The following is a 17186-nucleotide window of genomic DNA, read 5'->3' as shown; positions in this document are numbered from 1 at the left end:
ATCACTCAACTAGCAACAGCCCCACCACGACAAGGACACATTTTTCAGACACAATTGAACTAATGTTGTGATACATAAATTTACTGCAATAATATTTTTTGCGTGAAATATAAAATGTGTGAAATGTATAAGGACATACCAAAGGCTTTGTACTACGCGCCAATACATGTATGCAATATAGAAGTGTTGTGCCCGCTACTCAATTTAGGTAGCGAAATACCGCAACCCGCTACCCTATTTAAAAGTAGCGCGATACTAGCGGCGCTACAAATTTACGAATGTAGCGCGATACCGCTACCGCTACCAAAAAATGTAGCGCAATTACCCTTCCGCTACTTTCTCGCCGATGGCCTATGAATATATGTGCCATATATACGCCAGCCAGATTAAGGGCTGAGCGACGGCCGCGGCTCGACTTCTTTGAGTCGGGCTTACATGATCTGACAGCGAGTTCACTGGACGTACCCTAGCGCCTAATTTATTTTATTTTCTCCCTCAAAAGTAGCGGTAGCGGAGGCGGTTCCGCTACTCAGAGTTGTAGCGGAAATCACTTTCCCGCTACAAATAACAAATGTAGCGGAGTTACACCTCCGCTCCTGAAAAAAGTAGCGATTACAGTAGTGCCGCTACGCACAACACTGCAATATAGGGAGACACATGTGTATCATAACATGGAACACATGTATCATAACGTTCATGAAATACAATAAATTTCATTGTTAGTCTGAGTTTTTGCTGGCCTATTCTGGCGAATCCAACCATTTTTACAAATGTTTGTTACGTACTCGTGCCGTTCACAGGAAGCTTCGATTTCCCACTACACAGGTAACGAGTTCAATCAACGATACCTATATAGACTCCTTCCTACCCTGCGGCACGTGCAACCTATCACTACACAAATAGGCGTAAATCTACTCCCAATTATTTAGGTATGAGCTGTTGTCTCCGTTTATAGGTCTGGCGACGCTCTCTCTCTCTGTTTTTTTCCTTGCAGTATACCATTCATGGGGCAGTCACCCTCCAAATGAAACAAGCTTCGTTTGTGAATGTTTTGTTTAACATTTTTTGTGCGAGTTAATTTGGGGAACAGGCACTGGTTTTGTTGGCCATTTCGGTTGCCTTTTTCTTTGTTTTTTTTTACATGCCTGTTGTTTTCGCAAGTTATGTGTCGTGTTTGGTGGCACAGTATGATAAAAAATGCTTGTCGCAGCAGAACATGTTTGGCTGGGGGATGACTTGTGGGAAACATCAAATTTCTGCGTCATGTTTTCAACCACGCGCATGACTGAAACTCCTTAATGTTAAATAATCCATACATGTGCACAAGCATAGAAGCATAAGGTACGACTCCGGGGTTCAGGAAAAAACGAGGTAATGGGTTATATCGGTAAAGGCGGAGCATGAGTGTAATAATCGAGGGCACTTATCGGTCGTTCCTTTATTTCCACAAATATCTTTAATAGTTGCGAAGCAGACTGACTTAATAAATAAAAATTTCGCCTACATGACAAATGCAAAAGAAAAAAAAAGAAGAAAGAGCGCAAAAATAATGCGTATCAGCGCTGCTTTCACGACATCATGTGATAGTAATATCGGGCTTAAGTATACTAATCCAACCGCAGATATTCACCCTTGGCGAAATGCAGTGGGCGCGCATATAAGCCCTCTGGTCATTTCGTGAAAATATGGGGACTCGAAATTAGTTTGCTTTTGTAATGGTATGCTTCAACAGCTGGTATATGGTTAGACGATGGGAAGGTTGTCCGTATATTCTGTCGTATGACTCCATAGCCCAATCCTGTACTACTAGGGCACTATACCTGTACGGAATGGAAATCCCCTGGGTAGGTGAACCTCGGAAAGGTCTCTTTGTACCCCATGTCTGGAGCGGTCCTGCTTTGAGTATGTCAGGTGGTATTCTTCCTTCAAGTACTCTCTATACAGATAACGAGCACTAGAAGGTTTTTGGCCCCACCACTCTTATTTCCTCTTTAAATCAGTACCGAACAAATGCTGACTAAAACTTTAGGGTTAAACACCTTCAAACAACAAAGAAAAGCGAGCTGTGGCCACAGCTATAAAGGGCCAAAACGACTGACAGCATATAAGATTGTTATATCTTGCGAGAAGTCATTACCTCCACCATGGGGAGACCGAAGCTGATTGTTTAGCAGAGTAATAAATAAAATGTTTTGGACGAAATAAAAAGCGACTCCATGAAACGGCGTTGGTTGAAATGCTAATTTTTTTCGACGAAATGGCGTTCGATGAAATGTCCCGGAACCTGAAGTAACAACATGACAGGTTCAGCGCTTCGACGGTAAGCGCAACTTTCACAACTTGATAAAAGAAGGAAGTCTTGAGGCTTTGTATGTATTTGTCCTTTCTATGTGTTCCAGCCTCAGAACATCAATTGCCATTATGTTCACAACTTGCCTCGTCTTCATTTCTTCAATCAGTCTTGAAGTGGCACAAAACAAAAACCGTTTCAACCACGAGGAGACACGGACACAGAAGACGAGACACGTGTCCGTGTCTCTCGGTCTGCACCCTTTCGCTTGTTTCATCATTCCTTAAGTCTGTCTTTTGTATCGATAATCTTTCAGGTATGCTTCACCATAAGAGGAACATAAGACCTTTTGTGCCTTTTCATTCAACGAAGAACGATGTGGCCGTGAGTGTCAAGGCCTCCATAGTCTCGTAGTGTCCCGTCCAAGAGGTAACTTCTCTGCACTGACGGACGTCCATTGCTTCAAAAAAATGACCAAGGTAAGGTTCGCTGAGATTCTCATTCCTGGTGGGGGATATTTATCTTGTGGTTTCTTTGTGAAATCCGTTTCTGAAACTTGCTTCTTTCTCAAAGTCGGTCTTGTTTTCTTATCTACAATTCCAAGTCGGACACAATTGATGCATTCTGATAGGTTGAAGCAGCAGAGCATTTGGGCATTGACTTCATTTGGGCTTGTCTGGGATTGTGGTACGACGTTGCAAACGCATGTGTCACGGAAGGAAGACTTGCGATGCGGACCATGTCTGATACACTTCCGTGTATATTTCCACAAGTTCGTGGACTTAATGTTGAACCACAGATGGTCGTGTGTTGAACAGACTAGGCAATGTCCAATGGAATATGTCCGACTTGTAGGCAACGGGATAGGACGGACGTTTCGGTGAAGTGAATATCTGATTCAGTGAGTATACACCGTGAACGAAGCCAAGTGGAATGCTTCGTGATTTTTGCTAACCTTAAATGAAAATCTCCCAAGTAAGGTAATACAACCTGGACAGACATAAAAAACACGTGAATTTGAGTGGTTAAATAGTGATGCCGTGTTTTTAAAACACGGCATATCATCTCACGGAGCAATCGAGCATTCTCCATAATTTTCTTTGTTTCGAGAACGTGGTTCATAGACAGCTGCTATATTGGTACAACCACAAAACGAAGGTCGTTAGAGTATGAGGCATACTTATGTTACTGAGTTCTAAGCAACGCGCATATTAATAAAATGTTAGGGGTACATAAGGTTCTCCGTTGGTTAAACCCGAGTTTTCACGATCGCCCTCCCCCCACCAACAAGTCTTCAGGAATTCGGTTAAGACCCGCTATATACCCGAAATCCTTGCGGTCTTTCAACTTGTCGTTCTAGGTAAACCTTCAGAAACGTGAATCGTAATATCTACAAATGGAGCTATATTTGTGACAACCTATTTGTCTTCATTTTATAATTCCCTCCTGCAGGAGACAAAAGACGAGCTTTTGTGGAGCTCGGACAAGTGTTTGAATACCGCGGTCATTGACTGCCCCACTTCTGAGCGGAAATATAAAGATTCTTGTTTCTCGTCACAGTGTCACTCACAGCAGTGGCTTGTTTTGTATGCCCTTCGTTCCCCGATCAAACAGAGATCGTAGCGCCCGATTTCTCCGCGATTTTGCATTAATGACAATAATAATTAGCAGTAGATTTACGCGTAAGGTGAGGTCGACCGATCCACATTTCTGTGGCTTCCTGCTGCACGTGCCGCTGGACTTGTGTCGTTTTGTCTAAAAGCTTGTAGAACCAAGAGATTCGCACAGTGCACTTGGTAGATGGATAAGTCGGGACACGTACATAACAGACGCAATTTCCTGCAAATACAAATTATGACATCTAGTTCTCTTCATGTTAAAGAGCAAAAGGGTAAACTATAGCAAGGCTTCATGTCTAGCACATACCAAAGTGTGGATGAGGAAAAATCGTCCCCGGCGAAATCGCCCCCGGTACCTAGGGTAGAACCGGGTCCTAGGTTAGTTTTCAGAGGTTAGTTTAGGCTTGTTTTTGACAGTTCACCATGCGGTTGAGGGGGTTCACCACGCGGTTGATACTTTTCGTGCGGGGACGATTTCTTCCTGAGAACGGTTCTATCCGGGGACGATTACTCCGGGGACATTTTTTCCGGGGACGATTTTTCCTACACCTCCTAAAGTGCTTTCCAAAAATAAATGACAAATCCTCACTTTTTGGAGCTTGCAAGCGCCGAAACGTGACCGGATGGTACGCCCGTCTGCAGGTCGCGAAGAGTGTGTAATTAGCTTGTGGAATGTCACTTCTGGGTTAGCCTCGCACTGCCAGGAGTGTAACACCGACATGGTCGCACCAGACCTCGTACTGTTAAGCAAAAATACTTTTGGCTTAGTATATATATATTGTGGTGCGCAAGAGCTCGGAGCTCCCATTGGTATGCCTCGCTGGGGCTTCCTATCTGCAGAGGCGGGGGCGCAAATCTTTAAAACCCCTTTATCTAACATGTAAGCTGTTTTCAATAAAGAAAACTTGGCCATAGACTGTGAAGCGGTGCCGAACGTTATCGGTCCCTTACACATGTTTCCGGATGCGATAGTCCCTTAACTTCACAGGAAAGCTATGCGGCGACGACGTTTATCTAAAACAGTCTGGAGGAAAAGCTAGAACAAACATCCAGGGATACATGCCACGATTCGAACCCAGGTCACAGCACGGGAAACTGTTATCTCCAATGAGTCATGGGAGCTATCCCTCCCGATGGGGACACCTTAGCGTCCATTGCATGCAGGCAGTCCCGCTTCGCCTACTGACTGATTAAATGTCGTTACATGAAAAAAGTGGCACAGAGCCAACGATAACGTGCGAAAAAGTTAACTGCTACGAGTCACGTTACGAATCATAACGGAAAGGGAATGCAGAGTCAAGTAACACTGTACACACCACAGAAAAACATGCAATAGGTGACCGGTATACTTTCCAAGAATCACGGGAAAAGGGTGAACTTCCGTGTCTAATAAACTAGCAGACGACGCACGCTATGGGTGCTGGAGGTGGATGTGCCTGACTCCAGAAACATCTTTAGAAAGCTGTAAAGCGCGACTGCAAGAACCTGGCTTAATAGACTGTGTTTTTCTGTGTGCACATAAACTAATTTACCGACGGTAAGCACGCATGTAATGTAACATTGAGTATAACGGCTGCAACGAGCAATACTTTGCATTGTAGTCTTGAAGGGAATGGTCCAGGCTTCACATGGCTTCACAACAGCGCAACAGCCACACATACTGCTTCTGAAGCGACCGGGGAAACCAATAATTAAAAACACGCCATTAGACTACGCCGCGATCACAAAGCACCTTGCCTATCGGCATTTGTGAGGCGCTTGAAGCTTCCTCCCTATATCTGCGGCGCGATGACCACAAAAACAACGTGATTGGTCCTGTGCGATAACCTGATTTCCTTTTTTCTTTTCTTTCTGCATGTGGTGTGTATTGTTATGTATCGTGTATCGCCTGATACGGAAAGGGATCCGTTAGTGACGCCGCTACAATAGTCGTTTTCCAAATCGAAGTGCACAATAGTTTTCCTGGAGAGTCAACTGAGTCGTCAGCAGCAAGCTGAAGGGCTTGGTAGCGGCCGCCGAGTGCCGCTTCAAGTGGCTCACGTAATACTATGTTTGAGATGTGATGTGAGCAGGCATTGCGCTTGACGCATCCTACAGTGGTCAATTGAGGTCAGTTACAAGCGTATTCACAAGCGTTGACGGCGTCTTATGAATACTGCCGCATTTGATGGGCTTCGGACCGGCTTCACTTCGTCGAAAGAATTCCCAGACCTTGCTGGTGTTGCGATGACTACGCATAGCAGGAATGGCATTCGAAGCTGTTTGCATGGCTCCGTAAGTGACATCTATTGCACATTAACTGTTTGCGAGACGCTAATCTGAATACACACACTTTGCGCGCAGCATTATAATACATTCGGTTTGGAAGGGGCATTCCATTGGATTCGAATTTCAAATTTCATACTGAATTCGAAATTAAAATCGAATACCCAATTATTCGCTTTATTCGCTTCGGTATTCGAATGATTCGATCATTTGCACAACACTTTAATAAACATCTTCGGCACTAGTTCAGGGGAGTGCAGATGTGGTGCAAGCGCGTGCGCCGCCGACAGGGACAGTGCAGTTGTAGGTTCAGCCCACAGGGGTGGCATGCAATGTACTGCTCCGTAGACGGCTGGGCGAACGCAATGCATCCTGGACAGGTTCTGGTCGCACGTCACAGCAAACGTCAGGGCACACGTGACCTTAAAGATGGCTGCGCCCGCGATCGGCGGCCAAACCGGTTGTAAACAATGCGGTTGTTGTTTCTGGACGACGTTTTGGATGTTTTTCCATCACGGTAATTATTTTTATCCGATAATCTCGCAGTAAAACGCGCAGTTTTACACATAAAGCCTCGTATTGTTGACAACTTCCAAAGATGTGATGACGACCGCACGTTAAAGGGTCCCTGACCAGTCACCACGCCTTACCTTGGGTCTTATGTTATTATTGAAGTACATACAGTCCCCATGAACCACGCGAGGTGTCACGAGTCAACGGTGAAGAAAGCAATTAAAACCATGGCCATGAAAATTGGTTCCGGTTTTCCCCCTCAACTCGGCAGATCTCTAGCCTGCTGCAAGTGTTCTTTGATGCAGGCTTCCATGGTGTGACGTCGAGACGTACTTGACTGCACTCTCGTCACAGCGAACCCAACGCAGGGAAAATTACTCTCGCACCCATTCGTGTTTGTTGTGTTTGTTACTCTGACGAAATGGCTGCCGAAGGGAGCGATCTTCTCGACAACCTATCTTCGAAGGAAAGGCAAATTTTGTTACGGGCGGCGGAATTTGGAAGCCTCGCCTTCGAAACGTCGCCGGCTCCGCGAGCTCAACGGGACGAACATGTTGACGCGGCAGCGTGCGGGAGCAGCAGCCGCCTGAATTCCACAGATTGGTAAATAATGGCTGGCAATTCATTATCATATAGCGCAAGAAACGGATGGTTCGTACCGCGACGGATTCTCTAAGCACCTCTCGATTACAGGTGCCGTTGTGGGTCATGCGTCGCCATGCCCACTGAAGAAGAGTGCCTCTGCTGTAAGGAGCTCCAGGGCACCGCTGAACCACTGAGCTTCTCGTGTATCACGGAGCACGAAGGTTTCAAATTGTTATGCCTCAACCAAACCGTCCTTAAGGTGGCGTACTTTGAACTTCGGGGCCAGCGGGAACCGATGAGCGCACATATTCACAAGTAAGCATGATTCCAACTTTACGACTACGTTTGTTTCTGGTTATGATGTGTCCAATACCAAAGTGGCATTACATTTCTTTTTTCCTTCTGTGCATTATTGCAGGAGATACCGATACACAGCATACCGCCAGTTCGCGAGGTGGGTGTGGCACAAGCTTGGAAAAAACAAGCGCATGGTGATTCCAGCTTGTGCTGTGAACACCATTCGCGAAGCCTTTCCATCAGAGTCAAGGACAGGCTTCAGATATGCAAGGTACTAAGCAAGGTGTGTATGTCGGTACAGTTTCTTGTCTAGCCAGTGTACCCTGCTGGGTACAGGGCAGTAATAGCAGCTATCAAAGGCATTGTTGATGTTTGTAACGTGTCGTACTGTAAAACCCTTAAATTTCGCGCTCCTTATTTTTCGCGAATGGGCCATTGGGGTAGTTTCACGACCGCTGAATTTCGCGAATTTCGTATTTTTCACTGTGTATCCTGTGTACATTAAAATTTTCGCGAAGTTCTTCAATTTGCGAAATTTGCAAAAATTAATGGCGCGCGGAAATAAAGGGTTTTACAGGAAGTGCTGCATTGCACAAAAGATTAGCCGGTGTCAAGCTACTAATTCCTGACAGTATGCTCCCAACCAGGCACTAAAACTGGAACAAGACCACCACGTGATGACACTGGATGATGGACTGCTACAAGTGTGCTGCAGTCATGGCAAGAACTGTTTGCAGTGTGCTCGTAAAGCAGTGTTGAGGATTGGACTGGTACAAATTGGACTCAAATCTGAACAGGAATGATGGTAGAGCAAAATGAAATTGGGGCTGGATTTAAAATTGCAATGACAATTATTTTAGGTACTAGCGATTCGGTGGAGAGTACGGATTGCTTATGCTGGAAGGGACATTAAGCCGTGTGTGAGATTTCACGTGCGTTAAAGAACCCTGAGGTGGGCAAAATTAATCCACAGACTGACCACTGTGGTGTCGCTCATGATCATAGTTGTCTCGCGGTGTAAACCCCGAATTATTATTATTTTAGCTACCAGGAGGGTACGGATGGCTTAGGCGCGGAATGTTGATAACAGAATGCCATCCCGCCCGAGGTTTGAACCTTGTCGAGCAGGCTAGCAATTCGGTGGCTGGTAGGGGTTCTTTACACATGACGTGTCCAGGAGGGATGCTAAATGCTGTTTCCAGTGTGCATACACACACACGCTATAATAAAGGAAACCTCAGGTGGGCAAAATTAATTCACAGACGTGCTATGGCGTCACTGATAGTCATAGTTGTCCCGTGGTGTGAAACCCAATTATAATTTTACAGAACGCAGTCTGCGAAGGTCTGTTCGCATGTTAAAAACTGGCACGAGGGCGAAATTATCCACTGGTTGACCACTGTCGTGAAGCTCATGATCATGGTTGTCATGCGATGTAAAGCCACAAAATAGTTAGAAATTGATGGAACCCAATAGCAGGAAAGCAGTAGTCAGCGAGACCACGTTGAGAGCTTTCATTTGCTAAATGAACTCGGAAGCCGCAATTTTAAAATTAGGACTTCAGTCATATGTGCAGATTCATATCCTCAACACTGCTCTTGGATGTGTGGCCAAAGTATGTGTCCCCAATCTACTCAATCTCTGGCGAGGCAGTGAGCATCATAAAAGTACAACATGAAGACTCTACAACAACCAGATGCTTCAATCCACGTTGTTGGTGCATCTTCCATGGGCACGCAACTGATTACAGATGTGGCTGATTGCAGTGCTTTGCCAGACTGCAGTTATGGGACAACAGTGACAAAAATAAAAGGTTCCTTTGAATGAAATGCAGAGTGCAACTGTGTGTAGGTGTGACTGGGTGCAGTGATACAGTACTATTTCACGTTAGAACGCTTATGCAGACCATCAAGGACTTGCTCGTTAATAAGTAGGCCTTCTCCAGCCTGAAGAAGCACTTCTATGCCCACAGCTCCATGTCATGCTCATTCACGCAAGATGTGGATTGACATACAAGGTAAATTGTGGTGTACTGCTTGCCTATTACGCCAGCTTGTTTCTTCATTATCTACCTTTGCCCACGTGTATGCCCGACTAATATGAAAATGATACATAAAGCAGACTTCATACATTCAAACATGCAAAACCTCTCAACTGGCTTATCACCTATTTGTTCAGGCAGGTAACAAGTACAACAAAGCAAGGCAAACGTAATTTTTCATTTTATGATGGTGAGAAGAAAAGGGCCAGGTATGGTTTGTGCCACAAACTTCGTGTCACATAACTCCATGGCCATGGTGTATTGTAATAGCACATTACAGGAAATGCACAAAATGAACACAGGTGCATCAGACCATGTCCAAATATCCACAAGAATTTTATACAAAATGAAGTATTAGTGATTACAAAGTACAGCTGCCTTCTCGCATGTAACAACAAAAGTGAAGCCCATCATCTTTGTCACCACTATTGCGACATCATATGTGGCAGATTTCACAAAAATGCTACAATGAAACGTAATGAGTGTGCAAAATTATTACGTGCCAGGCTTGTACATACTGAGTAACTACATTACTTTTCACCAATTACTTTGATCAGTATGTTATTAGTAGAGCTTCAGGAGATTAGTTTTTCCAGTTTTTGTGCTCCTAAGAGACCTTGGTAAAATTTTGAGTGAACGATTAAACTTTGATAAAGGATTGACTCTGCAGAAAGCATTTTCCGCAGACTCAGCACAGTGACTTGTGATTCTAAAGTGCATTTTGAGCACATATATTGCATTCCTATGTATGTTTGCATGCCTATTGAACCATCCATTAAAGTAGCACAGAAGTCATTTTTACACCCAGTTTTCTTCCTATAAAACTTAAGTAGGCCAGTAAGATGCACCATGCGAAGTAATTTCCACCACAGATTCATAATTATCGCAGAAACTGAATTTAAAATACGCCGCAAAAAGCGACCATGCGCAACGGTGGTGAAGAGCAGTACCAGCCTGTGATCTGCCTGGAACCTCGCACTGACGCTATAAGGAGAAGGCTCGCTGATTGGCCTAGAGAAATGTTGTCTGCTACTCGGCTGTTCGGGGTTCTGATAAAGCCTTTCTCCTTGCTCTGTAATGCTTCGGCCGCTCCTTCTATCCCCAATTCTCCGGGAGAATTGGCAAAACAGGTTTACTCATCATTACCTCCTCATCCTCGTTATAACTGGAGTGGCGAGTTAAGGATGAACGCGCGGAGCTATGTTTACGTGAGTTTTTTTTCTGGGAAACAAATGGCACACATCAAAACCTTTTGCACTTTTCGGTATAGTGGCACACACACTTTCATCAGATGTCTTAATCTGAAATTTTTTTTGATGGCCCTCTGTACTCCTGTAATGCCGATGAACCCAGCATCTAGCAATAACTTCATCAAATTATGATACATTTTATCCTTCCCTCTATTTCCCTACTCCCTTCCCTTCTGCTGCTGGCTGTCCACCTGTCCCCATCTATCTGCCGCTAATGACCATAGTTGCTTCGCAGCATCTTACAGTGAAGTAAAGAAAAAACAAAACAGACGTAGTCATGTCATGAGGTGCTGCCAGTGCCAGCTCATATCTGTTGGCCAAGCCATCACTGGGGATGCTGCACGAATCTGCTCTTGCGGGCCTCAATGATGTCCTCCCGGCGTTGTCGTGGGTAGGTGTCAGAGGTCATTGGTGGGGTGGCAAGTGGGGTTGCTTCCTCAAGTGCTGCTTTAAATGAAGGTAGGGAGGAGCATCTTAGAAGTGTCTCGTCGAGGAGGATGTCAACATAACCTGTGAATAAGCACAAAATTCCACATGTTCACAAGTGAGTTGCTGTTATACAGAACACACCAGCGAGGTGCTAGTGCCTTGGGCAAGTCATACTCACTGAATGTTGCATCCTCCTTCACTGGGCATGCAATGATGTGCCCTCCCCTGCCTTTTGGCACCTTCAGTTTCCAACGCTCTTCAGCAGTCAAAGTCTGTGCTTGTTTGCGGCAGGAATTTTCATTGAAGTGGAGAATGGCGAGGGATGTTCTGACGCAGAAAGTGTTATTCACAGTTAACAATATATTTTTATATTGGATAGGCACATGAAGAGAACTACAGTAGACTGTCGTTAATTCAAACTTCAGGGGACCAGCACTTTTTAGCCTGAATTATCAGAAGTTTGAATTATCAGAAATCCACCAAGATATATACCGCATGTCCGACGAAAATCTCTGCAGCTCATTGTACGCATAGATCGATAAACGAAAAACAAAGGCGACCACTGTGGTACTTGAGTTAGAAACCGGTTCTACTCGTGGTGTAGAACCTGTTTCTGAGTCAAGTACAACTAACAGCACCTCAGTTTTCCGTTTATCGATTTATCTGTACAATGGGCTGCAGAGATTTTCGTCGGTCACGCGGTATATTCGTACCATCCTTTGTGCTGCCAGTCACTGATACAAATCACACAAAGTGCATCTATAAGCACTTAGGTGCAAAATATGATAATAACCAATGAACTGCTTCCCTGCTTCTCTCATTTGTTTTGCGTATCGTGAAGCCTCTGTCCGCCGTAGCAACTTTGCACGTAATTGTGAACAGTGGCCTCTGTTTATGAATTTACTGCATCTCTTGACACTTTTTTATATTTGACTTTTGCACTGGTAAACAGATTTTTTGTTGTTGTTGTTGTTGCTGAACAAAACAATTATGCAAGCGTAAAATTATCACCACTTTTGCTTAATCAATGCATCAAAAGTGTGCCTGTAAGGTTGGCTTCCCGCAAGTCACTTGCATTGCGTGAAGCCTACTTTACAGGCAGAACAACTGCAGAAATATTCGAAAATTATTCGAATTTCCGAATATCGCTATTCGACTTCGATTCGGCAGAGCAGTGGTCTTCGGTGTCACCTGCCTTAGAGGCCACAAACTGCAAATTAACCGAAGGCACGGTTCGAATGAAGCGGATACGAAATGTATTAAAGACATACTAGGCCAAACAAAAATTTGGATTTTGTTTGAATTAACTCAAGTCTACTGTACTTTGATTAACACTGAGAAACTTTTGTGTATCCCCAAAATGACTAGCAACATAAAATGTAATTTTTCCCTGCAGCCACTATGGCAGCAGGGAAAAATTACATCTATGTTGGTAGTCATAAGCTTGTTTTTGCAATGAGCATTGCCTATTTAAGACCCAGTGAACAAATAATGCGTTAATACGTACCGCTCCAACATTCCTTCAGGGGAAAATGCCGTTGACTTTGGTGCGAAGTTGTTGAGCACGCTATGGAAACTTTCTAGGCCATATGTCTGCGTGGCAGGGGACAGTTGGGGTATATCTTTCAGCAGGAGGGGAGCAGTAACAATGGCCTTGAACTTTGCATGTGCTACAGATCCTGCAAGAAGCACATGTCCACGAGGGTTAGAGACACAAATTTACTACTTGGACTCAATGTTTCACTCCTTTTCTGTATACACCATGATTTTCATGGTGTATATTTACTCTGTTGTAAAATTCATTCAATAACTCAAATTACAGCTGTACCCAAGCAAACAGTGGATACTGGGGAGGTTTGAGTTAATGAGGGTGTAAGTTTCATCCTTTATTGTAGCAGCTTGTGTCATATGCCAATTCCTCCCCCTCCGAGAAAAAAAAAAAGAATGGAAATAATTCTATTGACAGGGAACCACGAATGACAAGTCTAATAATGTGTACAGTACCAGGCTGAAGCCAGGCTGACTCCTGGTTGGGCTTGTGCAGACAACGTGGGTAGCTGGGGTCATGACCCTCATGGATGTTAGCCACGTGATTTACGGAGCTCTTCCACATGGCAGCCAGCAAGTCACCGTCACCACCACTCACAGCAGCGCACCAATATATATGGTTGACGGTGGCTGGTATCCACTGTTTGAGGTCCCTTGTGGCTACAGTGTTGCTGGAGGCTGAGAGCTTCTTCTTTATGCCTGTAGTCAGACATGGGTGCAAAATGCAGAAATATGTAGAAATTTAAACTGCACCAGCAAAGACAGCACCTCACTGAGAAAGGGTGTCTCATTGAAATGCTCAGGTCAGGCTTGCGGATTAATTGCTTTTCAGTTTGGATTGGGCGTAATATGTGTGGGACACCTGCCCTGTTTAGGAGCCACTAGTGTAGCTCAAGTACTGAAATGTGAATATGCAATCCCCCATAAAGAAGGGACCTGCATTTGATGCTGCATTTGTGAAGGGGGACACACAAAGGTCTGCTTAAGACCATTTCATACCACCATGTCACAATTAGTATGATAGCAAGTGCTTGTCATCTTGAGCTTAGCAAGCAATTCAGCAGTGGCCAGACATGACCCGTTAATGAGGCTCGTGGTTTTCTGCTGCAGCTAGTCTTACATTGTGCGGCACGGGTTCGCAAATTGTGCCGTTTTCGGTAGCAACAGCAAGAATGTGTGCCTGCTCAGGCATTTCTGATGGTTTGGTAGGCATGTACAGAGAAAACTTACAGCTGTTGCCTAGATTGTGCTACTTCTGATAGGGCAGGATGAGAGAGGACCAGTTCCTATTAAGGAACTGGTTATGCATTTCATGAGGACTGAGCAGTTTCAATTTGTGCATCATGACTGTCTACGAAGCACCATGCACTAAAATTCAGAGAAAAATGAAAAGGAAAAGGCAAAACGATTACAGCTTGGCTGTTGCACACAAAGTATAATGACCTGATGAGCTCCAAGCAGCTTCGTAAAGTGGGCTTCCCCCAACGCTTGTGTGCAGGGGTCGAAGCCCACTTTACAGACGTTACAAATATGTTAGTTAAACTAAAAAAAAAAAACATTGAAAGATGTTTAAAATGATGGTAAAAAATGTAGTAGGGTTGGAGAGATTGCATACAGTCTCTCCTTCTTCCAACAAACAAGGAAAATTTTAATGTTCATGCATGGCTGTAAATGACTAAGCCGGTGAAAATGGGTCTGATGCAGGCAGTTAAATAATGTTTGCTATTACACAGGGGCGCCACCGTGATTTTTTTCTGTCTGTGTATGTGTGTGGGGGGGGCAGAGGCAAGTCGCACTCAGCAATTCGGAACAGCAGTAAACTTTGGGCCTTACCCATTATAAGGCCTCATTTTTTCATAAAAAATTGTGGAATTGTGGGTCTGCCACAGAATGTGAGGTACAGCGTGGTGGAATTTTTTGTGATTGCACAATTCTTGGTATGGTAATGAGAAATGAGCCGAATTTTAGCACATTATGACATTTCTAGTCATTATAAATTTATATTTTAGTTCACACAGCAGAGAACTGGATGCGGTCTTCCTGAATTGATTGGGTTTTCTTGAACATTACTGGAATCCGTTCCCGATAGTATTTGCTAAAGCATGCTTCACCTCGTGCACATAGGCACTGTAGGAAGTCATCTTTATAGAATAGTTTCCAGCTGTTCTAGTCATACCTTTGCATCCAATGGATTCATTTTTTAAAATAATTTTGGTAATTTATACTTGTTTAGGAGTCATGAAGCATGAATTTAAACTGCTGGGTGTGTGCGTGACGTGTACCAGTGCTCATCCTGCTCATACAACCGAAACAGCAGAAGCACCATCTGGGTATTAGGAGGGGAACGGAACCAGCTGTATGTTTCCTCTGTCCAGATGAACCGATATTTGCAAGCACAGTGCTATTATTGCAAAACCATAAGGCATTTTGGACAAGCACTTATTGTTGCTTTTGCCGCAGAAAATTGCAGTATTTATGGAGTCCTGCTAAGGAACTCAAGGTCAAGGTTTGTCGCAGCAGAAAAAGAAGGGCCTTGCCCATTCATAAACGCCAAGTAATAATATGACCATAATGACCAAGTAATACAGAGTTCTTCATATTGTCCCCACCTTTCGACACATGCCACACGTCGAAATAGTGTTTGATGCCTGGCTTGGCGGTGCGCATGTACTTTTTTGTGGCCGGGTGCCGGTCAGTCGTGAGAGAGGCCACATGGACATGGTTGTCCTCCATAAACTTCAGTCCTCGCACAAGACCCTCCTTCTCCATATGGCTGCTAGCCTGCACTTCCGTGGACTGCAATCAAGGATATCAGCAGCTTTTCACAAGAAGTAGTCTATTCCTACCATAATTTTTTACTCTAACTGTTAGCAATAGTGCGGGTCCAACACCAACAATAATCGTGGGAACTTAGTGAAGGCATCAAATTCATTGCATTGAATTGTACTTTGGCACAGTAAATATCCTGACCAGTCACTTGGTAATATGTTGGTGGCTTTATACTTCTGGAGAATGAATAATGTGTTATGAAGCCTGCTTGCCCTTTCAATCTTCAAAAGCTATGCTATCTCGAAAATTCAAGCAATGTGCTTTGTCGAAAAGATGATACGGCACATACCTCCTTCACCTGAACTTGCTCAAAGTGTATAATTTTGTTTAGCCTATCAGAGTAGAAGCTGTAAGTCAGGAACTTTGCGCTGTGGCCAGGCGAGTCACACCTGCCATCTGAGGCAAGAGAAGTGGGGTCGGTGCCCAGGTCCTCGAGGAGCCCCTCCTGTTGTTGTTTGTACACCTGCGGCAGAAATGCATTGCACTTTCGTTAATGGGTACTGTCCTGCACCACCACACGCAACACCCTACTTTGGAAAAATTTTAGTTCAATTACAGCTGCAGATTTCAGGGCAACTAAAATTTGAAAACACTCCTGGAAGACAAGAAATGTATGCACTACTGTCACTGCAAAATAGGATTAACAGCGCTTTGCACTCCGTGTACTAGAAATGCCACTCCTGCAGCTTACACCTAAGATAACTGGTGAAAATATATGGGAGTATATAAATTAGACATACTCAGGTGACAGGTGCCTAAGCTTTTTCTCCCATCACCTTGAGCATGGTCGGCTGTGGTGGCTTATTGTGGGAGCCGCAAAGTCCTATTTCCACCAAAATTAGTTTTTACTTCTGTGTTATTTAGTGACGTGTATTTGCGTTGGATGTTTGGTTTCTTTGAGGGTGAGTCAAAAGAAAAAGCCATCTCGAAATGATTGCAGATCCGTGGCATAGTGTTCCAACCACCTATATAGTGATCACTTTTTGAAGATAAGGCTACATCGTTACCAAGACTCGTGACGACTGTCATTTTTGGAAGTTCACTTTCATCATTTTCATCTGTGTCACCCTCGTATGATGAACAACAAAAATGCTTGCATGCTTTTTATGCCAACTATTCATACCTTATTGACCGTAGGGAATAGGTATGCACCCTGATACCGGTAATACTGGCGGTCTGTGAGCACCTGGACACGCATTTGCCTCAGCATGCGTAAAGTGCAGGTGGGGCTCGAGCCGCTATACAGAAGTGCAGCAGAAAGCAAGGCATTCCCTGCTGCCTTTTTGCCTATGTGTGGCTGGCTCGTCCACTGAAAGGTGTGACCCTGGTGACACTCCGCCAGCACTGTCACCAGTGTTCCACTGGTCGTAAAGGAGCATCTGCAGGGCTGGAAGCACTCCCGGCATGTCTTGAACAGCTCGGTGAGGCAGCTCTCAAAAACAATGTATTTTGGCTCCTCGTACAGCTTTGTCTCGCTTTGTGTCTCCCTGGAATGAGGTAACATTGCACATCCGTCACAC

At 44.4% G+C, this 17186-nt stretch overlaps 3 protein-coding genes across 5 annotated transcripts in view; 2 read left to right on the top strand and 1 right to left on the bottom strand.

The window, feature by feature from the left end:
* The window catches only part of LOC135394208 (alpha-tocopherol transfer protein-like), a 42412-nt gene that overhangs the window by 12035 nt on the left and 13191 nt on the right, over positions 1–17186 (top strand). For 2 of the 3 annotated variants that reach the window (XM_064624817.1, XM_064624818.1), the window contains exon 2: positions 2607–2769. In XM_064624817.1, the coding sequence (XP_064480887.1) occupies positions 2761–2769 (9 nt within the window). In that variant the 5' untranslated portion in view covers positions 2607–2760. Of the gene's footprint in view, positions 1–2606; positions 2770–5786; positions 6184–17186 lie in introns of those variants that run through there. The other variant, XM_064624816.1, reaches the window with a different exon arrangement.
* LOC135394211 (P2X purinoceptor 7-like) lies at positions 7067–9027 on the top strand. Its single transcript, XM_064624822.1, has 4 exons — positions 7067–7290; positions 7381–7587; positions 7691–7852; positions 8217–9027. Exons 1-3 carry the CDS (start codon positions 7109–7111, stop codon positions 7845–7847), a joined length of 546 nt encoding a protein of 181 aa, XP_064480892.1. The 5' UTR covers positions 7067–7108; the 3' UTR covers positions 7848–7852; positions 8217–9027.
* On the bottom strand, positions 10959–17109 carry LOC135394206 (uncharacterized). The gene is made up of 7 exons (XM_064624815.1): positions 16790–17109; positions 15956–16129; positions 15447–15633; positions 13294–13536; positions 12797–12968; positions 11468–11616; positions 10959–11370 (listed from the first exon to the last, which is right to left on the bottom strand). The coding sequence occupies exons 1-7, from the start codon at positions 16874–16876 to the stop codon at positions 11186–11188; spliced, it is 1197 nt and encodes a 398-aa protein (XP_064480885.1). The 5' UTR covers positions 16877–17109; the 3' UTR covers positions 10959–11185.

Source organism: Ornithodoros turicata, chromosome 5, assembly GCF_037126465.1.
Source record: "Ornithodoros turicata isolate Travis chromosome 5, ASM3712646v1, whole genome shotgun sequence".
In the NCBI taxonomy this organism is placed as follows: Eukaryota; Metazoa; Arthropoda; class Arachnida; order Ixodida; family Argasidae; genus Ornithodoros; species Ornithodoros turicata.
This window is presented reverse-complemented; position numbering and strand designations above follow the sequence as displayed.